The sequence below is a fragment of the Babylonia areolata genome, chromosome 20 (genome assembly GCF_041734735.1).
Source record: "Babylonia areolata isolate BAREFJ2019XMU chromosome 20, ASM4173473v1, whole genome shotgun sequence".
Taxonomy (NCBI): Eukaryota; Metazoa; Mollusca; class Gastropoda; order Neogastropoda; family Buccinidae; genus Babylonia; species Babylonia areolata.
The window spans coordinates 25,559,027-25,586,688 of NC_134895.1; the positions used below are offsets into that span (position 1 = coordinate 25,559,027).

The window sequence follows — 27,662 nt, forward strand, 5'->3', positions numbered from 1 at the left end:
TGGTCTGTTCTCTCGGTCTTGTCTGAACAACTCGTAACCTCTTATGAAAAAGCAGTGAGTATTCTTGAGGTGAGTCTCTTGGATGCAACATACATCGATCGCATTTTCACGCAGAAACCGTTGGAGCTCAACCTTCTTGCGCTGTACTCCTTCCGCATTCCAGTGGACGATACGAAGTGCTGCTTGCCCATGTGCTCCAATCTGTTCTCCCCAAAGAGTCTGGGAAGCATCGCGTCCATGGTCGGTAGTAGTGGATGGGCCCCTTTGAGGCTGAGGGCCCGGTACCATCTCCCCCCGGCCATGGTCCAGGAAGACGACACCACATCAGTCTAGTGTTGTCTGCGTAGCCATGTGTCATAGAATGCGTGCACAGCCGGTTTTGACTAGATCACGCCCCTTAGAGCAGCCACTGTGGCGCCATCTTCGGTGATCTCCTGTTCTGGTAACGGTTTACAGTTGGCCGGGTTTTCTCTTGGGAGTTTTCCTTCTCTTGGAAGGACTGCCTGCTGAGGCTAACGGACTCCATCTGCCCGGGTTTGAAATCAGAGTTGTCCTCTTAGACTATGTGGGTCCACGGCACCTTATTCCATATCATTTGGTGCAACCCCCAAAGGGAGGGCTCCCCCATCCGCCACCCAGGGGACGCGCCCCTTCGCCTTATAGTCCCAGCGCGAGGCTCAGGTCACTAAACAGTGTATGTACACCAATGCTACTGAGACACTGAATATTAAAAAAAAAAAAAACTCAGATGTTCCAAAAAAATTCTTCCTAAAAATAGTTCAGGGCTTGGCATCTCTGAATGTTATCTTTTGATTTTAACCGACATATAAGACAGATGAGATTTAAGTTCCAGAGTATGTTCCTTTCACAAGGACATCACGTCATGTTTTACAGGCAGAATTCAGCAGGCCAGCTATGAGCCCACTTTGGGTGTGTACAGTCTGAATAATGTTAGTGGTCAAGGTTTCAGGTTTGATTAATGATGTGTCCGTAGTTTTTAATGTTTTCCTGGGTACAGTCTGAATTATGTTGGCAGTCAAAGTTTCAGGTTTAATTAGTGATGGTCCATAGCATGTAATGTTTTCCTGGGTACAGTCTGAATTGTGTTAGTGGTCAAGGTTTCAGGTTTGATTAATGATGTGTCCTTATTGTGTAATGTTTTCCTGGGTACGGTCTGAATCGTGTCAGTGGTCAAGGCTACAGGTTTAATTAACGATGTGCCCTTATTTGTAATGTTTGCCTGGAATGAAGGATCAACAGGAATGTGAGAGCTGTTGACATACCAGCAGGATTTTCTGATTTTGCTGTTGCCGCTGTTGTTATATACTCTGAGGTTGTCATATTTCATAAATCAAGGTAATTAAACTTTTTATTATATCCATGTATAGAAATTATAAAACAATTAGTTGCATTTCATGTCAGATTGCTTACACTCATGTGAATGTCGATTCTTGTTCTTGTTTTTTTTTTTTCAGTTTGCTTTGTTAGTTTATGCATTTTTCAGTTAGCACTTTAAAATTTGGTTGAAATCTCCTTCTATATGAGATGTGTGGTTATCCTTTGTTTTTATTTCTCGCCTATTGGTGTATCCTCACATGACTGGCTTTTGTTTTGTTAAGTGTTTACTTAACGTCTTCACACATCTCTGCTTCAAGCAACAGTTTACCAGCAGCACCAGAGATTCGAACCCGAATCGAAAAGCTGAGCGAGTCCATGATGAGCCAGTCGGCGCTCAACGATCTGTCCGGCAGCTCAGAAGGGGACTCAGAAGAAGAGGAGGAAGGAGAAGGAGTGGGGGAGGGACAGCACAGGAACCCGGTCAGCTTTCAGCCCCTGCTGGACCTGCAGCGCTTCCAGCAGTTTGTGTGGGAGGAGGAGAACCGCAACAGCAACGCAGTTCCCACGGCAGCCTCCCTCAGCCACGCCGACGTCCAGCGGCTGCAGCAGTTGCAGCAAATCTTGCTGGCAGGGGCGGGGTCAGGGCAGGGCGTGGCCGACAACAACCACACCCTCAGCACCATCAGCGGTCACCCTGCTGCCTCCCGACTTCAGCTGGGGCCACACAGCCAGGGTCCCGCTCACAGCACGCAGGTGTTGGAGCCCCCAGGTGTGTGTGTGTGTGTCACTCACTGTGTACATTTTCTTTTTCTTTCTGCGTTAGGGGGCTACAACTTCCATGTTCATTTGCACAGATCGACAATTGGTCTTTTTTACACAATGATAATAATAATGATAATACATAGTTTTTCTATGGCGCGATATCCAGCACCAGTGCTGCTCAAAGTGCCTTACATCATCCAGTTGACTATAAACATGCCTTAAAAAGCACATCAACCGCTATCTGACAATTGAAAATATCCAGTGTGTTCATATGAATGAAAAAGCACGCTTAAAAGGTGAATCAGATTATGAAAGCTATGAAGTAAATAAGGCTTAGATTAAAACAAAATGCATTTCATAGAACACACACACGCACGCGCGCGCGCGCGCACACACACACACATATAGATGTCCCTCCCTTACAGACTTACACACACACACACACTCACTCACAGACACACAGACACACACATGCTGTCATTAAATATCAGCTGCACTAAAAACAAAATTGCATAAGCATTAAGATATTTCTTATTTTCTAACATAGAATTCTGTTCGGACATACTAACATGCCTACACACTTACACACGCGTTCCAGAGCACTGTGCCCTCACAAACACATGCATGCATGTACGCACGCGCGCGCGCACACGCACGCACACGCACGCGTGTGCCTGTGCACACCCATTAAAAATAACCAGATGGAAAAAATGCTATCACATCTAAGACCAAAACTACATAAAATACACAATGCATTAAAACAGGACTACAAAAATACTAGTATAAAGATACTTGTTGAGAGGCATACCTTGGTTTAACCATTCCGCCCAGAACAAAAATGCTTACGGAAAAGGTGAGTTTTCAGATTTGACTTAAAGGAATGCAGATCAGAGGCATTTCTAAGAGATGAAGGTAGAGAGTTTCACACTTGGCTCTGAAAGACCTATTTCCAGCGCATTTCAGGTTAGTCCTTGGAACTTTAAGCAGCTTTTCAGAACTGGATCTTAATGTTATGTGCGGTTCATATGTTTCCAATACAGAGGAGAGATACAATGGAAGAGACTTGTCAAAATGTTTGAAGGCGAGTGTTGCTAACTTATGGTGAATGTGGGACTCAGTTGGAAGCCAGCGTAACCGATTCAGCAGAGGTGTAACATGATCAGATTTCTTTTTGGCGAGAACCAGTTGTGCAGCATTGTTCTGGATTTTCTGTAATATGTTGATGGGGGAAGATGGTAAACCTGCAAGAGTGGAATTGCAGTAATCCAGTCTGGACAGGGCAAAAGAGGAAATCAACTGAGCCATATTTTTCTCTGTTATGTAGGGTCTGACTGAGGCAGCCTTCAGAGATGAAAATTACATGAGCAACACAAGAATGAAATTTGGTCGTTCATAGTCAAGGTTTGATCAAGATATACACCCAGGTGTTTCATTCTTTTTTACCCCACCATATTGGCAGAGGGTGGATCGGGGGAAAAGTTGCTCCATATTGAATGGTCAATTTGATCATCATTGATAAAAAGTTCACAGTCAAAAAACATACAGTTGTTCTTTTTTCTTTTGTTTTGTCTTGGGTTGTTTGTTGTTGTTTTTTTTTCATTTGTAGGCTGCAGCCTCCATGTTTGCTTGTATCCATGATTTGGCTTTTTTACATGTGTAACTGTTTTTACCCCCACCATATAAGTAACCATACTCTGATTTGGGGGTTGTGCTTGCTGGGTCATGTTTTCATAATACACAGAATCACAGAAATGTTTGGCTATAGGCTAAAAGCCTTTTGCCCTCATAATCAGTGTCGATATATGTGCTTTTGGATCACTTGTTGTGAACAGACCCTTGTTTAAATCTGGCATAGTGTATACTACATTTATCTACAGCTCAATAAAGATTTAACTCTGTGGAAAATACATGATCCTTAAACTTTTTGTCAATGTGATTTTTGAAGGCGTTTACCGATGGTGCATTGATGGTGTCATAGGAAAGGTTATTCCACAGATTTATGATACAGTTAGTAAAGAACTTGCGGAACTGGTTAGTTAGGAAATTAGTTTTGTTTATTTTGAAGTTGTGCCCTCGAGTTTTATCGTAGTTAGCCATAGTAAACAAGGAAGAGGTGGTGCAAGGATCATAAATATTGTGAATGATCTTATATACTTCAGTGAGATCACCTCTTAATCTTCTAAACTCTAGGCTAGGCATATTAAAAAGAGCCAGGCGCTCCTCATAACTAAGATCACAAGTACTATTAGTATTACTAGTTATACACTTGGTAAATCTGCGTTGAACACCTTCAATCATATTTATGTGCTTTTTAAGGTAAGGGCACCATACTGAGTTTCCATATTCAATAATGGGTCTAACCAGAGCTTTGAACAATGGAATTATAATTTCGGGAGATTTATTAGTTATAGTTCTCACAAGAAGACCAGAAATTTGATTTCCCTTTTTCACTATATTATTTATATGCGCCTCAAAGCTTAGTTCTGGATCCATCGTGATCCCTAAATCTTTTTTGGCAGTTGTACTATCCATTGTTCGAGTTACCCCCTTTTCCTGTATCGTGTACTGATACTGTGGATTATTCTTTCCAAGGTGCAGAACTTTGCATTTCTCGCTGTTAAATTGCAACAGCCAAGTATTTGTCCATTTAACCAGATTATGTATATACATTTGTAAGTGATCTCTATCTTCTATATTTCGGATGGCAGAGTAAGCCTTGGTGTCATCTGCAAAAATTTTTACTTTACAATCTACCTCACCAGGCATATCATTTATAAAGTATATGAACAAGGTTGGGCCAAGAACACTACCTTGTGGTACACCACTAGTTACCTTAACCTTTGATGATTTACTACTATTTACACTTACAAACTGTGATCTTCCATTTAGAAAGTCTCTGATCCACGATAGTAGCTTGCCTTTTATCCCATAGCCTCCCAGTTTATTTATGAGTCAGTACAGCCAGCTTGAATGGGGTCTAACAGCAGTATTACTATTAGGCAAAAAAGTGAATCTCTAATCAATTGTTACCTAATTATTTGGCATTTGACAGCAGTATTTGGTTAAAAAGAAGTGATTACATAAACAATTCTTGTGTTATTCTATTTGATTTGACAGCAGAAATATGCAAAGTGAATCTCTTATCAGTTCTTGTTCAATTAAATTGGATTATGGCAGTGTTCGCACACACAAAAAAAACAAGAAAAAAAAACAACCTACTGAATCTGTATTCAATTCTTGCCTAGTTAAATACAATATTTGGCTAAAAGAAAAGCAAATCTGTAATGAATTCTTGAATAATTAGACAAGATTTGACAGCAGATATAAGATGAAAAACAACAAAAATAAATGAAGGTGGTTAATTGTTGCCAGGAGTGCAGACACCTCCCAACAGTGAGAGAGCAGACAGCACAGGACGCCCCACCCCCATACGGTCGGCTCTCAACGATACAGGCAAAGTGAAAAAGTCACGGAGAAAAGTTCAGCCCCCGTCCCCAGCCCAGGGCAACTCTTCCTCCCTCACCATGACCGACATGAGACAGGTACAGACTGCAATGACAGTCACAGACATGAGACAGGTAGAGACTGCAGTGATGGTCACTGACAGGCAGTGAGACAGGTACAGACTGCAGTAATGGTCACTGACAGGCAATGAGACAGGTACACACTGCAGTAATGGTCACTGACATGAGACAGGTACAGACTGAAGTGACGGTCACTGACAGGCAATGAAACAGGTACAGACTGAAGTGACGGTCACTGACAGGCAATGAGACAGGTACAGACTGAAGTGACGGTCACTGACAGGCAATGAGACAGGTACACACTGAAGTGACGGTCACTGACAGGCAATGAGACAGATACAGACTGAAGTGACGGTCACTGACAGGCAATGAGACAGGTACAGACTGAAGTGACGGTCACTGACAGGCAATGAGACAGGTACACACTGAAGTGACGGTCACTGACAGGCAATGAGACAGGTACAGACTGCAGTGATGGTCACTGACAGGCAATGAGACAGGTACACACTGAAGTGACGGTCACTGACAGGCAATGAGACAGGTACACACTGAAGTGACGGTCACTGACAGGCAATGAGACAGGTACACACTGAAGTGACGGTCACTGACAGGCAATGAGACAGGTACACACTGAAGTGACGGTCACACTGAAGTGACGGTCACTGACAGGCAATGAGACAGGTACACACTGAAGTGACGGTCACTGACAGGCAATGAGACAGGTACACACTGAAGTGACGGTCACTGACAGGCAATGAGACAGGTACAGACTGCAGTAATGGTCACTGACAGGCAATGAGACAGGTACAGACTGAAGTGACGGTCACTGACAGGCAATGAGACAGGTACAGACTGCAGTGATGGTCACTGACAGGCAATGAGACAGGTACAGACTGCAGTAATGGTCACTGACAGGCAATGAGACAGGTACAGACTGAAGTGACGGTCACTGACAGGCAATGAGACAGGTACAGACTGCAGTGATGGTCACTGACAGGCAATGAGACAGGTACAGACTGCAGTGATGGTCACTGACAGGCAATGAGACAGGTACAGACTGAAGTGACGGTCACTGACAGGCAATGAGACAGGTACAGACTGCAGTGATGGTCACTGACAGGCAATGAGACAGATACAGACTGCAGTGATGGTCACTGACAGGCAACGTTTACATGTCATTGTCGTGCCTTTGGGCTGTTGTAAGATCTGTTGTGTTGTTATCTTTATTCAGTATTTTATGCTGTATCTTTGTTATATTCAGCATAGTGTGTGTGTACAGTGTGTGTGTGCTTTGTCATTGACACAGTCCATTTGATTTGCCTGAAAGTCTGGGTTAGCGTCCTGTGTTTAGTTTTTGTAACCTTTGTTTTGCTTTGTTTTTCATTTTGGTGTTCATTTTTATCATTCTGGGCCCTCATGCTAAAGAGGTAGAGCGCATTGGAAATGCCCATTATTACTATGATAATTATCTGCATGGGGGTAGTGAGGTCTGGTGCTGGATGTCCTGCTCACTGAGGGAAGTGATAGTGACTAACCCTCTCCTTCCCAGGTGTAGTGACCACCGCGTAGCCACTGTCTAGCTTGCTAGTCAGCAACGTTATTGCAATGGCCTCTCCTACATTACTGTGCCCTTAGCAACACCTTCACGCAGTGCCCCTGTTTCCACTAAGTTTGCTATGTCATGGCGCGACCGAGTTCCTGGTGGTATATCTGGGCGGGCGGGCTGAGCCTTCAACCCTGGTTGTAAATCTGCCTAAGAGAAGGAAAATCTCTGATTTCAAAACCCGGGCAGACAGAGCCCGTTAGCTGTCACAGGCAATCAGTCTACAGCCTTGTGGTTGCCATAGACGTCTTAGCTCGCTGACCCCTGTGGAAGGATGCATGGCCTAAAGAGTGGGATTGGTTTGTGCGCACTGGTCTTCACTTTAAATCTTCGCAGCGCAGGCGGGAAGAAAGACCTACAGCGATGGAGGAGAGGCAAAACGACAGGTACTAGATGGTACTGGGAGTCGCAGTCTCAATTCTGCATGTAGGCGGCTCAGACTATTGGGTCGCTTGTCTGTTGACTTCAGGCAACAACAGCATTCGGCAGCACTCTGAGCGACCAAGCAGCCCTCTCTAGGGATAGCGCTGCTTGCTCCACATGGAGACAGGCCTAGAAAAGGTGGCCTAAACACAGCTTGCCTCACTCACATCTGGTTGGTTCGCCGCGGCCAGCGGGCATCTCACTCAATCTCCAAGGATGTGGACCATCGTCTGTCCAAATCCAGCAGCTCATTTGGTCATCTCCAGAAACATGTTTAGCAAAACCACTCCCTAAGACTCTCGACCAAAATCCAGGTCTACAGGGCAGTCGTCATCAGTACCCTGCTGTATGGATCTGAAGCTTGGGTCCTCTACAGGAGACACATCAAGCTGCTGGAGCGTTTCCACCAGAGATGCCTACGCTTCATCATGGGCATCAATTGGCAGGACTATACCACCAACATCAAAGTCCTGCAGAAAGCTGATTTCCCAAGCATCGAGTCAGTGCTGATGCTTTGACAGCTGCACTGGGCAGGTCATGTAGCGCGTATGGACAACTCCAGAATGCCAAAGGCCGTCTTCTACGGCGAACCGCGTGAAGGTAAACGCAGCGTTGGAGCTCCACGCAGACGCTACAAGGACCAACTGAAGCAGCAGATGTCACGTAACGAAATTGACCACCACAGCTGGGAGACACTGGCAGCAAACAGATCTGCCTGGAAAACTTCCACCAGGAAAGCTGTCAGGAATTTTGAAAAGGTCAGGACACAGACAGCCAGGGAAAAATGTGAGCGGAGAAAGGAGGCATCATCTCAAGTTTACCCCTCCAGCGACCAGCCAGCCTTCATGTGCGCCAGCTGTTCCCGACAATGCAAATCCAAGATTGTCCTGTACAGCCATCAGAAGGCTTGCCTCACCCGGACTAGACCTTCTTCCCAGTGATCTTCGGATGCGAAGAAACTGCCATCAACATCATCAATTATCTGCATGAAAATGATGATAGTAAAGATTATAAAACAGTGTATAGTCTTGCATAATGAGACTATGCACACTCCACTGTCGCAGTTCATGCACTGATACAACACACACACAAATAAACAGCCATCCACACTCTGTGGTTTGTCCGTCGGGATCGACGAGGACCATCTAGTCATCCTGGGAGTGGGTGGGTTGTGCTCTGTGGGTTCGCAGATGACTGGTCAGGCCAATCTGCACCCGGAAGGTTCTGACGCAGTGTGGACAGGGGATGGTGGCGGCTGTTGGGGACTTGCTGGCACTGCTTTTCCTGGCCTGTCTGCGTTGCTCTGCTGCAGCGATTCTGTTGGCCTTGCAGGATTTGGCGCCTATGTGGACAGCTGAACGCCACTTTGGTCTGTCCATTGCATTCAGCTCCCATGTGTCGTGGCTGATGTTGAAGGCCTTCAGAGAAGCTTTCAGAGTGTCTTTGAAGCGCTTCTTTTGGCCTCCATGGGAGCGCTTGCCATGTTGGAGTTCGCCATACAGCAGTTTCTTGGGGAGCCGGTGGTCTGGCATGCGAACTACATGGCCTGCCCAGCGCAGCTGGGCCTGCATCAAGATGGTGTAGATGCTGGGCAAGTTTGCATGAGTGAGCACCTCTGTGTCAGGGATCTTCTCTTGCCACTTTATGCCGAGAAGTTTTCTGAGGCTGGTGGTGTGGAAGTGGTTCAGCTTTTTGGCGTGGTGTTTGTAGACCGTCCATGATTCACATCCATGGAGCAGTGTGGTGAGAACTATGGCCTTGTATACTTTGAGCTTCGTCTCCAGAGTGATGCCTCTCCTGTTCCAAACGTTCTTATGGAATCTGCCAAAGGCAGCGCTGGCTTTGGCGAGTCTGGCATTCACCTCGTCGTCGATGACAACTGTGCGAGAGAGTGTACTGGCCAGGTATGTGAACTTGTCCACCGCGTTCAGTCGTTGCCCGTTGATGAAGATGTCTGGTTCAACGTAAGGCTTCCCTGGAGCTGGCTGGTGCATCACCTCAGTCTTCTTTGTGCTGATTGTGAGGCCAACGTTTGTGAGGCCAAAGTTGTCACAGGCAGCAGAGAACTTGTCGACACTGTGTTGCATGTCAGCTTCAGAGGCAGCGTTGAGAGCGCAGTCATCAGCAAACAGGAAGTCGTTGACGGTGTCTGTCCTCACCTTGGTTTTTGCTTGAAGCCTCCTGAGGTTGAAGAGTGAGCCATCTGTGTGGTACCTGATGCCAGTGCCTACGTCATCGTCTCTGAAGGCATCTGTCAGCATGGCTGAAAACATGAGACTGAACAGGGTGGGGGCAAGAACACACCCTTGCTTGACTCCGTTGGAGACAGGGAATGGTTCTGAAGTCTCTCCGTTGTCTTGGACTTGGGCCAGCATCCCATCGTGTAGTTGCCGTATGATAGTGATGAACTTTCTGGGACATCCGTACTTCGCCATGATTCTCCAAAGGCCATCTCTGCTAACAGTATTGAAGGCCTTGGTCAGATTGACATAGGTGGAGTAAAGGTTGGCGTTCTGTTCCTGACACTTCTCCTGGAGCTGCCTGGCATCAAACACCATGTCGATAGTCCCGCATTCTTTCCGTAAGCCACACTGGCTCTCTGGTAGGAGACCTTGCTCAAGGTGCGCTATGAGACGGTTGAGTAGCACTCTGGCCAGAGTCTTGCCAGCGACGGACAGCAGGGATATTCCACGATGGTTGTCACAGGCCTGACGATTTCCTTTGCGCTTGTACAGGTGTATGATGGAAGCGTCTTTGAAGTCATGTAGAACTGCCTCATGCTGCCAGATGAGCTGGAAAAGCTGATGAAGCTTCTCAGTCAGTGCCATACCACCTTCTTTGTAGACCTCAGCTGGAATGGAGTCTGAGCCAGGGGCTTTGCTATTGGATAGCAGATGGATAGCTTTCTGGGTCTCCTCCAAAGTTGGAATGGCATCCAACGACTCACTGACTGGCACCTGGGGGAGTTGGTCGATGGCTTCATCATTGATGGTGGAAGGGCGGTTCAGTACACTGTCAAAGTGTTCAGCCCATCTCTCAAGGATTCCGTCCTTGTCAGTGATTAGGGTAGAACCATCAGCACTGAGGAGTGGAGCAGATCCGGAGGTGGTGGGACCGTAGACTTCTTTCAGGCCGTTATAGAAGTTCTTCATGTCATTCCTGTCTGCAAAGCCCTGGATCTCATCAGCTTTGTTGTTCAACCAGGAATCCTGCATCTGCCGCAGCTTCAGCTGGATGGTGCTGCGTGCGCTCTTCAGTATGTCTTTCTTTGACTGTGACTTGGGATCTTCAATGTGGGCTCTGTAGGCTTGGCGTTTGTCTTCTAGCAGCTGCTTGATCTCAGTGCAGTTCTCATCAAACCAGTCTTTGTGCTTCCTGGCAGAAGGCCCCAGGCACTCCATGGCAGTGTTGTACACCGTCTCATGCAGTGTGCCCCATGCTGCCTTCACATTCTGGTTGTCCAGCACGGTGGACTCAAGGCGTTCCTCCAGGGTGTCAGCAAAGCTCTGCTTGATGTTGCCCAGCTCCAGCTTGTTGACATTCAGGCGTTTGGGTGCTTTCATGCCCTGAGGCCGTCTCTTGGGCTGGATGCGGAGGTTAAGCTTGGAGACGATAAGGTGGTGGTCTGTCCAGCACTCGGTGCCGCACATGGCCCTCGTGACTCGTACGTCCTGCCTGTCCCTCTTCCTGATGATGACAAAGTTGATGAGATGCCAATGCCCAGAGCGAGGATCCATCCATGACGTCCTGTTACGGGTAGGGAGGCAGAAGACGGTGTCACACTGGCTGTGTGTCCACACACACACAGCCAGTAACATTCAGACTTTATCCTGTTTTGTGATGCTGTTGCATTGTATTACATTGCCTGCCCCAAGGTGGTTTTTTGTTGTTGTTTGTTTGTTGCTGTTTTTCACTGAAATTCTCAGTTCATTTGTCTGCCTGTGTATATAAGTTGGTGCTTATTTAGTTTGTAAATGTGTTCGAGGGAGGGAGCCCAACAAAGATAACCAAACCATAACATGTAGACATTTTCTTCTGGCTCTTATTATTCACAGGTTTCAGTTGTATGTGTCAAATAAGGTAGGATAAAATATATAATATATTGTCAGACTTGTCTCATGCTGCAAGGGTAGATTTTAAAAAAATATATATATATATATTTTTACAAAGTCTGGAGTTTTTAGTTTTTACCACTCTTGTTCTTGTATGATTTCATGTGTGTGATCTATGTGTTATGTTTTATGTTGTTGTGACACAGGTACTGGAATGCCTGCATGCAGAAATAGCAGACTTTGAGCAGCGGACAGGCCGAAGGTCTGACAAGCAGGTCCAGTCCAGTGAGACTTTCACAGGATATACTGTGTCATTGGTCACTGCTGTCACTAAGCTTACTCACTACATGAAAGAGGTGGGTCTTTGGAGCAGACAAGAACTCTAAGTACAAAATTCAAACAAGCAACAGACAGGCGCAACAACTGAGTGGTTAAAGCATTGGACTTTCAGTTCAATCTGATGGTCCCAGGTTTGAATCCTGGTTACAGTACCTGGTGGGTAAAGGACTGAGATTTTTATGATCTCCCAGGTCAACAGATGTGCGGATCTGCTAGTGCCTGAACCCCCTTCATGTGTATGCACATGCAGAAGATAAATATGCGCGTTAAAGATCCTGTAATCCATGTCAGTGGTTAAGGGAAACAAGGACATACCTGGCATTCATCCCCACCCCCACCCCCCCCCCCGCCCCACCCCCCAAAAAAAAACAGAGTGTGACTGACTACATGCCAGGGGTAAAAATGGTCATGCCTATGAAGCCCACTAGTGTATACAAATGAATTGGGAGTCACAGCTCACAAGGAAGAAAAAGAAAAAAGAAGTAACAACCAAACAAAAAAAAAAGGGAAGGAGGAGGGACCCACACACAAAGTTGTAGTGCCCTCTTCTTTTTACTGTTATGTCAGTTACATGTATCTTTCACTTCATATCTCATTCAACCTTTGGTCAGCAAGTAATGTATCTATCAATAGTTTTGTATTCAATCTATATAATTTTAACTTGATGTTTGCATTTTCCTGTCTGTTCGTACGAATGAGTGCGTAAGCATCACATATTTGTTGAGGTAGTGGTTGCTGTTTGTTGTTGTGGTTGTGATTGTATTTTTGTTGTTGTTACTGTTGGTTGTAGTTGTGGTGGTGGTGATGGGTGATAGATTTGTTGTTCATTGTGGTGGTGGTGATAACTTTGTTGTTGTTCTAGTTGTTGTGGTGGCAAATTTTTCTATTCTTAAGCTATGTAAATGATGTAGAAAGCAGTCCATATTGTGTGGAACAAAATAAATTTGACTTAAGTCTGAAACCTGTGGCTTTTCTTATGTGTACCAGATACTAAGAATTTTATTTAGTGACAGAATTATTCAATTATTTTCATTTACTTTTCCATTTCCAGTCCAAATTAGAATATAATTTTGGTTTGATGTGTCGAGAGTTCTTGATTCATATATCCTTTTATAATATGCATATTGGTGTGTGTGCATGTGTGTGTGTGTTGGCATGTGTATATGTGTGTGTGTGTGTTGGCATACGTATGTGCGTTTGTGTGTGTGTGTGTGTGTTGATGTGCCTCCATGGTTGAACGTGTAGACTGAACTGCGTCTGCAAGCAGAAATGATGGTGAGAGAACAACTAGCCCAGGACGTACGACAGCTGACTGTCACCATTGACTCCCTCACTCAGGTCAGTACTCACTCACTGTGTGGAAGTAATCGTAGTGACACCTTGATGATGCACAACACCTCTTCCAGTCCTCTGATAGTGATACCTTGACGACACACAACACCTCTTCCTGTCCTCTGATAGCGATACCTTGACGATGCACAACACGTTTTCCTGTCCTCTGATAGTGATACCTTGATGATACACACCTCTTCCTGTCCTCTGATAGTGATACCTTGACGATGCGCAACACCTCTTCCTGTCCTCTGATAGTGATACCTTGACGACACACAACACCTCTTCCTGTCCTCTGATAGTGATACCTTGACAACACACAACACCTCTTCCTGTCCTCTGATAGTGATACCTTGACGACACACAACACCTCTTCCTGTCCTCTGATAGTGATACCTTGACGACACACAACACCTCTTCCTGTCCTCTGATAGTGATACCTTGACAACACACAACACCTCTTCCTGTCCTCTGATAGTGATACCTTGATGATACACACCTCTTCCTGTCCTCTGATAGTGATACCTTGATGATACACACCTCTTCCTGTCCTCTGATAGTGATACCTTGATGATAGACACCTCTTCCTGTCCTCTGATAATGATACCTTGACGACACACAACACCTCTTCCTGTCCTCTGATAGTGATACCTTGACGATACACACCTCTTCCTGTCTTCTGATAGTGATACCTTGACAACACGCAACATCTCTTCCTGTCCTCTGATAGTGATACCTTGATGATACACACCTCTTCCTGTCCTCTGATAGTGATACCTTGACGACACACAACACCTCTTCCTGTCCTCTGATAGTGATACCTTGACAACACACAACATCTCTTCCTGTCCTCTGATAGTGATACCTTGACAACACACAACACCTCTTCCTGTCCTCTGATAGTGATACCTTGATGATACACACCTCTTCCTGTCCTCTGATAGTGATACCTTGATGATACACACCTCTTCCTGTCCTCTGATAGTGATACCTTGATGATAGACACCTCTTCCTGTCCTCTGATAATGATACCTTGACGACACACAACACCTCTTCCTGTCCTCTGATAGTGATACCTTGACAACACACAACACCTCTTCCTGTCCTCTGATAGTGATACCTTGACGATGTGCAACACCTCTCTATGTCCTCTGGCACATAAGGCCGCAACCAGATATCTTTACTGTTGTCTGTCTTGAGCTGTCTTGGCTAGCTTCCCCAGGGAAACAGCCATGCTCCAGTCATCCACCGTGCAGAAGAAATGATATTGATAGCAGTGATGATAATCAGTTTGTAACTTGGTCCTCTTCATGCCATAATCTCCACTTTCTCCAATCTTGTGCTGTCTTAGCTAGCTTCCCCCAGGTATAACCATTTTCATGGCAGTGATGATAATAACAATGATACCACCAAAGTCTGATACCATTTGTTGATTTTATTTTTTCTAGATTTTTCATCTGCCAGCTGTTACAATTAAAAGATTTCATTTATTTTTCTGACTCTCCAACACTTTTTTTGTGTCTATTTTTCTATCGATCTGTAATATTAAAGACAAGTCTACCTGTATGCAGGTGTGCATGGGTACCTGACTTCAGTCGAGAAAAGTGAAAATGTTGGAAGGAGAGTATTGGGCCCCACCTTCCTCTGCTGAGCCTCAGAAACAGTGGATATGAATTTAACTGCCCAAGGCCATAAAAAGCTTTGAGACCTATAACCTGAACTTTTATATTTTACCTACCTTTATGCACTCAGAGCTGTTATGAGCCTCATATAGAATCATTAATTTTCAACACCCACATCCTTGCCTCTCAAACACACTGTGTTATGTTTCATTGCAGGAAATGATTGTAACCCAGGAGGAATATGGGAAAATGGCAAACGAGTTTCATCGTTATCGCCAGCAGGCACAAGGAGAAATGGCTCTTTTGCAGGTAAATGCCAGCAAGTAGGAATGTTTCTGAAAAAAAAGAGTGGCTGGATTGAAAGCTGATTGGTTAAGCAGAATGGTGTTATATATGTATGTTTATATGTAGAGAGAGAAAGGGATTCAAGTGAGCACTATTTTCACCTATGTGGTCAAGTTCTGTGATAGAGAGAAGCTGTTTGAATGCAGCATTTTCTGTGACACAAGAGAAAGAATCTGAATTCTGGCAAAGAAAACGAGTGTGATTGAACAAGGAAGCCTGGTGAAGTAAGTGAGAAAAAAGGTCAGTTGTGTAGCATGATGCAGTACAAGATCTGAAGGCTTCCAGTGTTTCTTCTTCTGCATTTGTGTGATGCAACTCCCTTGTTCACTCCTATGTATTGGTGGGCTTTTACAAACATGTCTGTTTTCATCTCGCCATGTGGGCAGCCATACTGTGTGCATGCTGTTCTTGTTTCTATAATCCACCAAATGTTGATGTGGATTACAAGATCTTTAACAAGCACTTAAGCCTTTCTCTTCCAGATATTCTCTGCAGATATACTCATGGTTTAGTGGAAACTGCATTATCAACTGTCCAGCTACTCATTTGTATATGCTTACTTCATTGCAAATTGAGACTGCCTTGATGAGTATTCAAAGCATCTCAACACATTTTGGCTCGATTTTGATGCTTGTTTTTTTTGGTTTTTTTTCTTTTTTTCTTTTTTCGTTTTGTGAAATGAAAAGCTATTGAGCATGTCAACATGGCTGCCAGGATGTACGTTATGGAAGAGGTGTCTAGAATTTTGTTTGATTTTCCACAAACATCTAAAATACAAACTTCAAAAACATGATAGAAAATGAAAGTAATGTTGTTGTTGATCAAATGAAGTGATTCTGCCTATCTTGGTGATCATTACATGCTACAAGGTACATCAACCGGATGTTATAGAAAAAACCTAATATTTTAGCTTAAAACCTTCATTTTGGGGTTTTCATTTACTATGAAAGCCTTTGAAATGAAAGCTTCACACCGAAATATTGTTTACAGTGAGCTTTTGTGTTGTACTATTGTGTGATGGTTTTTATGGATGTTTTGGTGGGAGGGTGTGTACATGGGAGTATGTGAGTGTTTATGAATAGTGTTTATATTTAAAACAACATGATAGTGGAGGAAACAATATAACTGCACTTCACTGTTGTGTCTAATACAGTTGCTAATATTCAAGCACCATTTCCACACATAAAGTAAACAAACGAATTTTCTTCTCTCTTTTTTTTTTTGTTTTTTTTTGTATAAATATTTTGTGTGTTGTTGTTTTGTTTTTTCGAAAAGTCTGAGTTATCATCCCCTGATTAGGAATTATTTCATCTTGTCAACATTGAAGTTATGATAATTATATTCTCCCTTCATTTTCCTCCAGGAAAACACATACTTTTACATACTTTTGAGCATGATTTTAATTTTTGTGATTTTTTTTTTTTTTTTAATTTTTAGATTGGTGATTATTTTGCAAAAATAACAGTTTTGGAAGGGAAAGGGTTAAAAGGGTTCAAGCACAAGCAGATCTGCACATCTGTTGACCTGGGAGAATGGGGGGGGAAAATCCCCACCAGGTGCTATGACCAGGATTCAAATCCAGGACTGTCAGGTTGAAAGCCCAGTGCTTCAATCACTCAGCTGTTGTTTTTTGCAAGTGGAGAGTGGGATGGGTGACTGTGTAGTCTTTCTGCAGACTGTAGGAACTAACTGTGGTCCTGTCTTGGGTGCAGGCTCAAGTGCTGGAGCTGAAACAGCAGCAGTCTGCCCAGGGTTCAAACCACTCCACCCCTGGGAAGGCAGCTTCTGCTGGTGAGTGGCCAGTGACTTTGTTATTCTGTTGGTTGTTATACTCAAGCTCATTCAACGGTCAGAAAGGCGATTCCCAGCCCCTCATTGTATTGTACTGTATTGTATTGTATTACCCTTTTTCTCACAACAGATTTGTCTATGTGAGATTCGGGCTGCTCTCCCCAGGGAGAGCGTGTCGCTACAATGAGAGCGACCCCCACCTCCCCTTTTTTTTTTCTTGCCTGCAATTTTATTTGTTTTCCTATTGAAGTGGATTTTTCTTCAGAATTTTTCCAGGGACAACCCTTTTGTTGAAAAAAAATAACATAACAAAATCTTTTGTTGCCATGGGTTCTTTTAAGTGCACCAAATACATGCTGCACACGGGACCTCAGTTTATCATCTCATCCAAATGACTAGCGTCCAGACCACCACTCAAGGTCCAGTGGAGTGGAAGAAAATACTGGTGACTGTGGGACTTGAACCAGTGCTCTCAGATTCTCTCACTTCATAGGCCGATGAGTCACCTCAAGACCAACACTCCACTGGATGATACATGAAGGACATTATGGTCATAAACTGCAGTTAGTGTGTGGTCAACAGAGGCTGAGTGTACTGAAATAATGGGTGTGAAGACTATTTTTGTGACAAAGTACCATCTGCTGTTTAATGGTATCTCTCTGATCCAAGATTTTATTTCACAAACAGAAGAAGCTTTGTCTGTCTTTTTCTGACCCCCCACTCCCCACCCTCACCACCCCACATAAAAAAGGCTGCCCGTCAGTTACTTACAGTGTTTTTTTGTCAGCAGGGAGTGAAGCAGGGGAAGACAATTACAGTGCTCTCCCTGACCACGTCACTCAGCCTTCAGCTGCTGTGCTTCTCTCCCCTGTTGTACGCAAAACACGAGTGCCAGACGACAACCAGCCTGAAGCCTCCAAGCCAAGTGAGTTCTACAGAGCTGATGTCTTGTGTCAGTACTTTGTTCTTGGGGGACATGAAGGCAGAAGAGGCAGTGCAGTACAGAGAAAAATGATATGCTTGTATATATATTGTTTTTTAAAGGATGATGAAAACAAAAAGAAGAAAAAAAAAAACAAAGGAAAAAGCAACAAAAAAACATTTGTCTAAAATTGCTGAGTCTGTCCTGTTCATTGCAGAACTTTGTAGCACATTCTGGTTTCTCCTGTCAGTAGAAAAAAATAATGATCAAAATAATGTTTATATATCTGTTCAAGAACTGAAATTCATAGAAATTGATGGCTTGATGATTAGATGATTACGTGGTATCTGACTGAGTGAAACAATTGTCAGTAAGTTACATGTAGAATTATAAAGTGAACATGATTATTGTACCACACAGTTTGTTACACCAGAGCAGTTTCTGCCTTTATTTTTTTATTTTTTAATTATTTAGTAATCTGGAGGAGGAATATTACAGACGGACAATGTTAAGACCAGTTGCCTTTATTTTTTATGTTTTTAATTATTTAGTAATCTAGAAGAGGAATATTACAGATGGACAATGTTAAGACCAGTTTAGGTTTGTACAACACGTTGCCATTCTCTCCCCTTCTTCATCTGAGTTTGTTGGATGCATCTCCCACACATTCACTTGTATGTATGATTGGGCTTTTATGTGCATGACCATTTTTACTTTGCCATGTAGGCAGCGATATTCCATTTTTGGGGTTGTGCATGCTGGCTTTGTTCTTGTTTCTGTAACCCATCAAATACTGACATGGATTATGGGATCTTTAATGTGCACATTTGATGTTCTGCATGCGTATACACACAAAAGGGGTTCAGGCACTTGCTGGTCTGCACATACGTTAACCATGGAAATTGGAAAAGATCTCCACCCTTAACCCGCCAGGCGACATGACTGGGATTTGAACCCAGTACCCTCTGATGTAATGTCCTTCGCTTTAATTAATCACTCACCTGTCGCACCCATCATTTTCTCACCTATGCTACTCTGCATCAGAACGCCAGACATCCCTGATTGACATCCCCAGCTTGGTGGAAAACGACCGGCGCCAACAACAACAACAGCAGCAGCAACAGCAACAGTCAGCCACGTCCATCTCTTCAGTCCCCTCCACAATGACCCACAGCGATCCACCACGCCTGACCCAGACCCTTCCGGTGATGGCCACAGTCAGTGTGCCGCGCCCCATCCCCCTGGTGCAGAGCAATGTGGGTCTGCCTCTGTCTGCCTCCCAGGTTGCCGGGCCTCCTGCACAGGTGGGGCTGCTGGCATGTGCTGGGGCGCTGTTTTGGGACATGTGGAAATCAGAATAGAAAATGTTTTAATGATCATCAGTATTCAGTGCAAATGGTTGATGTTCAGTACTAAGTTGCAACTCTCACCTTTCTCTCCATTTCAGGTGCTGCCACTCTCCCTCATTTATATTTTTTTAAACTGGTCTGATAACACATATTTTTGAAAACTCCTATGTATAGACCTTAAGTTATATCCCTTTCCAATGACTTTCAGTTTTTAGCCATGCAAACTCTGTGTGTGTGTATGTGCAATTAAATAATGTAATGGGCGCAGTCTTTGAGTCTGTTTTATGCTTTTGTACATTGAATCAGGTTTTTGACTCACTTGTGTAAACAAAGTGAGTCTATGTTTTAACCCAGTGTTCGGTTGTCTGTGTCTGTGTGTGTCTGTGTGTCCATGGTAAACTTTAACATTGACATTTTCTCTGCAAATACTTTGTCAGTTGACACCAAATTAGGCATAAAAATAGGAAAAATTCAGTTCTTTCCAGTCATCTTGTTTAAAACAATATTGCACCTCTGGGATGGGCACAAAAAATTTTTTAAAAAGAAGCCAAATTATATGCAAACTGCATTTACTGTTATATTTATATTTTTTGTATTCTCTAAACTTGGCACTTTGATCTGATATTCTGACACAACAACAAGAGCAGTCATTTTTATCATTTTTTGTTCAAACAGGAACTTCTTTTGCTAAGCATGGAAGTTTTATTTATTTTGCAAACGTTTTGGTGCAGATAGTAAAAAAGGGAAATTAATCTGTAATTAATGCTAGGGGACTTAATTTGCTTTCAACTGATCTTTCTCATCTTAAACATTACATTTTGAATTTATACTCAATACATAAAAAGTTTGTGTTTTACTCTCAGTGTACAGGGCTTTCACTATGTTCATTCGCCCAAGTGGTCTTTTTCGAAAAATACTAAAATCAATACAATGAGTGGACTTTATAGATCTATTGGCTGAGCCCTGAAAGTCATGGGCAAAAGTCAATTGCGTACACATATTTATACACATTCAAAGCGCGTGCTCATATTCTTCATGAACGCGAACGATGCCATTTTGTTTCCAAGTTGTTGACCTGCCCGTTCAATCCTGTATTCAGTGGACAATACATGATAACATGTGATGGAAAGTTGGAGAAGGAGACCGTTAAATATTTATTCAGAGAAAGATTTGTGAACGCCTCATCACTTACTGGATTATGCCCCAGACTGCCATAAAAATTAATATCCACAGAATCAGTTGGAATTCACGGTTAAAAATTGTAAACAATGCGAGTTAATACCCTTGAATTGATCACGATGAAACGAAAAAAAATTCTAGTCTTGACTTTTCTCAAAATGAAGTCCTTTTCTCTTCTTACGACGTTTAGAAGTACTTGTACTTGGCTCTACATGTTATTAGTTTAACAAAATATTAAATTTTCATATCAACTATAAAACTATAAAACTAGAATGAGCATAAAAGATAAATTGAATCGACCGTGTCATACTACATTCCCGGCGGGTGTAACTAAACTTGTACATCTATCTAGATCTAGAGAAAACAGCTAAATGTTGCAGTGTGATTGCGGCGATAGCCATGTCTCCTTTACCGCGGACTTAAAAAGAATTTTTTATTGCCCTTAAAGATTTTTTGAATGCCCAAGATACACCAGAATAATAATGATTTAAACAGCGTTCTCACTGTGAATACCACAATTAATTTATCACCCTTTAAAAAAGTATGTTCAAATATTAAATTTTAGAACGTCAGTTAAGGAGCCACGATAGTGTAATGGGTATGACAGTTTCTTCTCACCCAAACACGTGGGGTTCGAATATGGTTAGGACTTTTTTTCTTTTTTTTTAACCCAGAGCTTTATAATAACAAATACAGAACACATTTTAACGATTAGATTTTTTTTTTTTTTTTAAGTGTATCACAAGTGAGTCTTGAAGGCCTTGCCTCTCTTGTTTTTCTTCCTTTCATAAGTTATTGTGTGTGTGCGTGTATGTGTTTTCTGTTTATTGTAAAGTGCTCAATCTTTTTTTTTTTTTATCACAACAAATTTCTCTGTGTGAAATTCAGGCTGCTCTCCCAAGGGAGAGCATCGCTACACTACAGCACCACCCTTTTGTTTGTATTTTTTCATGCGTGCAGTTTTTATTTTTGTTTTTCCTATTGAAGTGGATTTTTCTACAGAATTTTGCCAGGAACAACCCTTTTGTTGCCGTGGGTTCTTTTACGTGCACTAAGTGCATGCTGCACACGGGACTTCGGTTTATCGTCTCATCCAAATGACTGGCATCCAGACCACCACTCAAGGTCTAGTGGAGGGGGAGAAAATATCGGCGGCTGAGTCATGATTCAAACCAGCGTGCTCAGATTCTCTCGCTTCCTAGGTGGACGTGTTACCTCTAGGCCATCATTCCATTACTATAATTATTATTATTACATCGGCCATTGGCCATAATTCAAAACATTGGCATGTGGGGTTCAGGATGCAGCAGTGCACAAACATATATTTCATTTTACTTTCATCATACACATCTGTATTTTGGAGGTGGAGTGGGGGGTTGTGCAGGAAGGGGGGAAGGAGAAAAGGGGGGAAGAAGGTAGTTTAAAAAAAAAATGATGGAAGTCAGATTGGAAGTCTGACGCTTTAACCACTCAGCTGCTACACCCATCTTCCACAACCCTTCATTCTATGTTATATGTTATCGCTCCTTCCTTACCCCCCCCCCCCCCCCCCCCCCCCCACACACACACACTTTCTCTCTCTCTCTCTCTGTTTCTCTCTCTCTGTCTTCAGCCCTTGTCCCAGGGGTTACAGTAATACAGTAACAGTTGATAAACATTCATAAACAGAAGGGCAGATCCTTTCCTCCACCTGTGATGTTGTTGTGCTTCCTTCTCCCTGTGTCTCCAGCCCACGTCCACATCCACAGGGCTGTCAGCCAGTGCAGGCACCACCTACAGCAGGGAGGCAACCCAAGCCATGAATAAGCAGATTGCTGTCCTTGGCCGCCAAAACGTTGATGCCCAGCACCGACTGGTGTCCATGCTGGAACAGCAGAAACTCCAGCAGGAACAGCTGAAGCTGTTCAACGACAACGGAGGAAGAATAGAGGGGGGTGGAGTGCAGCAGGCAGGGGGAAAATCTCTTGTTGTTCAGGTGAGGTTTTCATGAAGGGGGCTGGGAGAGGGGGGGGTGATATGTCAAAAGGCAGGGGGCAAACCTCTTGTTGTTCAGGTGAGGTTTTCATGGAGGGGGCCGGGAGAGGGGGGGGGTGATATGTCAAAAGGCAGGGGGCAAACCTCTTGTTCAGGTGAGGTTTTCATGGAGGGGGCTGTGAGAGGGGGGTGGGGGGTGATAAGTCAAAAGGCAGGGGGCAAACCTCTTGTTGTTCAGGTGAGGTTTTCATGGAGGGAGCTGGGAGAGGGGGGGGGGGTGATATGTCAACAGGCAGGGGGCAAACCTCTTGTTGTTCAGGTGAGGTTTTCATGGAGGGGGCTGATATGTCTCTATTATGTGGATTTCTGTGTTAACATTTTAGCAACTTTTTTTTGTAGGTAAGTTTTATTCCCTTTCTTTTACTTTCGTTTAGTTGTAAGACACACACTTTAAGCGATGTGTGACTTCCAACCACTACCTTTTCAGAATTTTTAAAAAATCAGTCAATACCACACCTGGTTTTACCATGTGGTCTGTTTAATTTGGAATTGTGGGTGCACCACATGCTTACAATCATATTGTAAGTTGTAATTAACATTTGTCAGGAAAAACAAATAAAACTGCACGCAGAAAAAAATACCCCCAAAATGCGGTAGTGTAGCATAGCGGCGCACTCTCCCTGAGGAGAGCAGCCTGAATTTCACACAGAGAAATCTGTTGTGATAAAACAGCTGTGATGTTTCTGATACATGTGTGTATAAATACTGAAAGTTGAAATGTGTAGCATGAACACTGTGCAGGAAGGCACCGTGCCAAGCAGCGTGTCTCCCCCCATATCCCCCATCTCCCACCATTCAGAGCACTTCAATCAGTTGGACCCAATTCAGGTCAGTCAGCAAGATGGTTTTTTTTATGACAACTTAGGAAGGAGGGTGGAGGGGGTAGAGGAGAAGTTATTCTACCGGTATATTAAATGGTTGATTTGATGGTCACTGAGAAGTTATTTCTTTATGTACTGCAATTGTCAAAACTCCTACTTTGTGCAGTGATTTGTGCAGTGAATGTTCATTACAGTTTGTAGTTTGAAAAATTGGTCGCTCATTCAAACCATTTGAACGCAAGAAAATATGAACATGAAGGACTGGATAGATGACTAAAATGTTATGAAGAAAATCAGAACAATAACCTCGTGACTTTTCAGGAGTAATTTCAAGGATTGTTTTAAAGTGATCTTGTGGAGATGATGTGTTTTCAGTTTTGTTCTGTCTTTTGGGGACTTAAATTGTGATATCTATTGTGGCTTTTTTTCTCTCTTCAGCGCCTGGCAAGGATGTCCCGAGAGATCAAGGTGTCCATGCCAGTGATGGACCTGGACGTGTCAGCAGGCAGCCTCAACACCTCCCATTAGCATCTTCCCACCCTCACCACCTCCCATTAGCATCTTCCCACCCTCACCACCTCCCATTAGCGTCCTCCCACCCTCACCACCTCCCACTAGCGTCCTCCCACCCTCACCACCTCCCATTAGCGTCCTCCCACCCTCACCACCTCCCACTAGCGTCCTCCCAACCTCACCACCTCCCATTAGCATCCTCCCACCCTCACCACCTCCCATTAGCATCCTCCCACCCACACGACACCGATTTGTCTGACCTTCTGCAGCGTGCCCTTCGGTGGAATAAGACAATTCCAACAGAGTGATAAGAATTAACTCCAGCATTTTCAATGGTTGGAGTGGTTTGTGCTGGTTGCTCAGTGTGTTATTGACATCTCACGGCCAACTCAGAAAAATAGGTGTCTGATTTTCACCCAGCCATTCTGACACTTTCTAAGCTTCGGTTTAGTGCTTGTCGAGTCTGGGTATGCCTTGTTTAACTTTTGTTTTTGTACATAGATTGTTTTCTACTGCAAGAAGAAACATTCCAGTGTTGCCCAGTCATATCATCATTTTTATATTTGAGAACAGTTTGCATTTCAACAAAACTTTGTTGTTTTTTTCAGTGTGTGGTTACCTAAAGTTAATAGCTTATGCATGGTTAGAAGTTACTGGAGACATAATGGACTGCATTTTTCCACTCCTGATGTTGTGCGTCTGGATGGATTATGATTCCTTGTCTTCTGCTTTGTGGCTTGAAACTCATACCTTCACTTGTATGGACAAGAAGATTTTCATGTCCATGACTGTTTTTTACCACACCATGTAGTCAGCCAAAGTCCATTTTATTGCATGTGCATGCATGGGTGTGTTCCTGTTTCCTTAACCCACCTAACACTGACAGTGACATGAATAATAAGGTCTTTATCGTACACTTTTATCTTCTGCATACATACAGTGACATACACATGTATGGTTTTCAGGAACTGACAGGTCTGCACATCTGTTGACCTGGAAGAAAAACCCTCTACCCTTAACCGACCACACATTATGATCAGAATTCAAACCCAGGACCCTCATTTTTAAAGTCCACACTTAAACCACTCAGTTGCACCTATCATTTTATGTTCCTGATGCTGTGTGTTGCCTTGTGTCCAGATGGATGAGGATTCAATTATATATTTTACCATATGTGTGCAAGCATTGCAGCCTGTCCCTTCAAATTTTGTCCCAAAATAGGGGGCCTGTCCACTTTTGCAGTGCCGAAGAGATGTAAAAAACAAAAAAAAAGCATTTTAATTATACATACTACACAGTGACCTACTGGTGCAGACTCCGGCAGGGGTGTGTTCCCTGTCCTGTGAAAACGACCACCCCACTGAAGAGGAGAAAACAAAAGTAGATGTGGCTAGTTACCTCCTCCCCCCCCCCCCCCAGTGTAATATCTCCCCTGTGTATGCCTGTAGAGCACCCGCTTCTTCTGGCAGCCATCTTTGATCCCTGACCTGTGCATTCAGGTGAATGAACAATGTCAATGGTTTGATAAGGAACTGATGAATGATGATGAGAAACTGGGTTGGATGATTGGAGACAGTGGAGTGCAGAACTGGTGACAGCTCAAGTATAATCTCAGTCTGGGATGGATGACTGGAGACAGAGGGTTAAGAAATTGTGATAACTCAGATATATTGTTGGTATGTGTACATTTTTATTGTTTTTTTTTTTTTCAATCCCAGGTGAGCAGGTTCAGGCTTCTTGGAAGCTCTGTTGAAACCAAACATTTAGGAGAATTCAGCAAGAAAGCTCCCATGAAATATGTTGATGAAGATGGACTGAAACTTCACATTGACAGTGATTTTGTGCATGTAACTCAATTCTTTGGCAAGGAACAGTGTGTTCTTTTAACCTTCGCTGGTTATCGTGGGTCATACACGACCCAGAAGGGTACAAAAACACAAATATCTCAGCCAATTCTTAATATTTTTCTATGAAATTTCAGAAATGCTTCCTACACCTAAAAGGCCAACTTTTGCCAAAAAATGAAAAAAATTCATTAATTAGTTAATGAGTAATTAAAGGTGGCGTTTTAACTACACACTGATGCTTGTGTGGGTCGTGTATGACCCATGCTTTTTAAAGAGGAAAAATCTGGTCACCCCTCGAAAGCTCGTGTGGGTCATGCCTTTTTAATAGTGATTTCAGAAGGTTTAATTTGCAATTAGTGAAGGAAAATAAAGAAGTTTTACTTTCAATAGCCACACTACCCCACTACTCTCCCACCACCCCCTCCCTCCCCGCTCCGCCCCTTTCGCCTGTCTTCAGCTATAACTGACCCCCTTCCATCCCTTTCTCTAACAGCATGTACCTGTGTGACTGAATATCTTTGATTGTGCGTGTATAGGATGCTATGAGTCATAGGATCCTATACACGCACAATCAAAGATATTCAGTCAATCTCTCTCTCTCTCTGTCTCGCTGTCTGTCTGTCTGTCTGTCTGTCTGTCTGAGTCTCTCTCCCTCTCTCTGTATCTCTCTCTCTCTATCTCTGTGTGCATAAGTAGGGTTTGTGCATGTGGTGTTATGCGTTTGTGTGTGTGATCAGTTGTGTGTGAGTGTGTGTGTGTATGTGCGTGTGTGTGAATGCGTGAGCATGTGTTTCTTCTGAGTATGTGTTTGTGTGAGTCTGTGTGCGTGTGCAAGCGATGTGTGTGTAATCAGTTGTTACGATATATTTTCCTTTTCTGTATTTTGTTATAAGCTTTGGAGTAATATACAGGTTTTAGTCTCTTTACAAAGTATGGGTTGTGCACAACCCACACAAGCTTTGGACAGATATGCAGGTTTTTGTCTCTTTAAAAGGTATGGGTCGTGGACGACCCACATGAGCTTCCGTGTGTCGTCAAAAGCGACAGCCAGCAAAGGTTAAAGGAGGATAGATGTCATTGATAACAAAGTTAGCAACTGAAAAATGGACAGTGATTTGAATCAGTAACAAACTGAGCCATCTTGAAATTAGTTTATACACACATCCTTTCTGTGTGTATGTTTGTCTGCCACTCTCAGACTTTGTTTCTCTCTCTGTACATATATATATATGTGTGTGTGTGTGTGTTTGTTTCCTATTCCTCTCCCATTTGTTGAAAGTGATAATTTGTTTGTTTATTTGTGTGATGCTGAGTATTATATACAAAAATATATATGCCTATTCAAAAAGAATATGCATACACATTCATTTGTAAAATAGTGACTTAAAAAAAAAAAATGCAAATTTATATTTATACGAATGATATTAATGTATTGTCTTTTCACTTTTATGTTTTGCATGTATGTGTGTTCTTTGTGTGTGTGAATGTGTGCATGTCTCAGAGTGTGTGTGTGTGTGAATGTGATAAGACTGATGGAGTAAGGCAGTAACACAGTATAATGTTTTTTCTTTGAACTTTGGTGTCCACGCACGATTCCACCAGTCAGTCTCCTCTTTTTCCATACAGAATTCAGAAGATAACGAAACATCAGCTCCAAGCTATTATTAGCTCTTGACACTACAGGTGTTTTACTGTTTGGGTTTGTTCAGTTTTTCTTTCTGTCCATTGTCTGCGACTCCTGTATTCACTTGTATAGATTTACATGAGGGCTTTTACGTTCGTGACAGTTTTTACCCCATTATTTAGGCAGCCATACTCTATTTTCAGGGGTGTTTATGTTGGGTATATTTGTGTTTACATAACCCT

The 27,662-nt window shown here is 43.2% G+C and overlaps 1 protein-coding gene across 2 annotated transcripts in view; it reads left to right on the plus strand.

The window, feature by feature from the left end:
• The window catches only part of LOC143295334 (spindle and centriole-associated protein 1-like), a 42,541-nt gene extending 15,317 nt beyond the window's left edge, over positions 1–27,224 (plus strand). Inside the window, exons 8-18 of one of the 2 annotated variants that reach the window (XM_076606974.1) lie at positions 1,656–2,107; positions 5,473–5,642; positions 11,909–12,058; positions 13,287–13,379; positions 15,212–15,304; positions 17,053–17,131; positions 17,922–18,056; positions 19,098–19,357; positions 22,311–22,556; positions 23,357–23,443; positions 23,875–27,224. In XM_076606974.1, the coding sequence (XP_076463089.1) occupies positions 1,656–2,107; positions 5,473–5,642; positions 11,909–12,058; positions 13,287–13,379; positions 15,212–15,304; positions 17,053–17,131; positions 17,922–18,056; positions 19,098–19,357; positions 22,311–22,556; positions 23,357–23,443; positions 23,875–23,964 (1,855 nt within the window). In that variant the 3' untranslated portion in view covers positions 23,965–27,224. The remainder of the gene's footprint in view (positions 1–1,655; positions 2,108–5,472; positions 5,643–11,908; positions 12,059–13,286; positions 13,380–15,211; positions 15,305–17,052; positions 17,132–17,921; positions 18,057–19,097; positions 19,358–22,310; positions 22,557–23,356; positions 23,444–23,874) is intronic. The other variant, XM_076606975.1, reaches the window with a different exon arrangement.
• Positions 27,225–27,662: the final 438 nt, after the last annotated feature.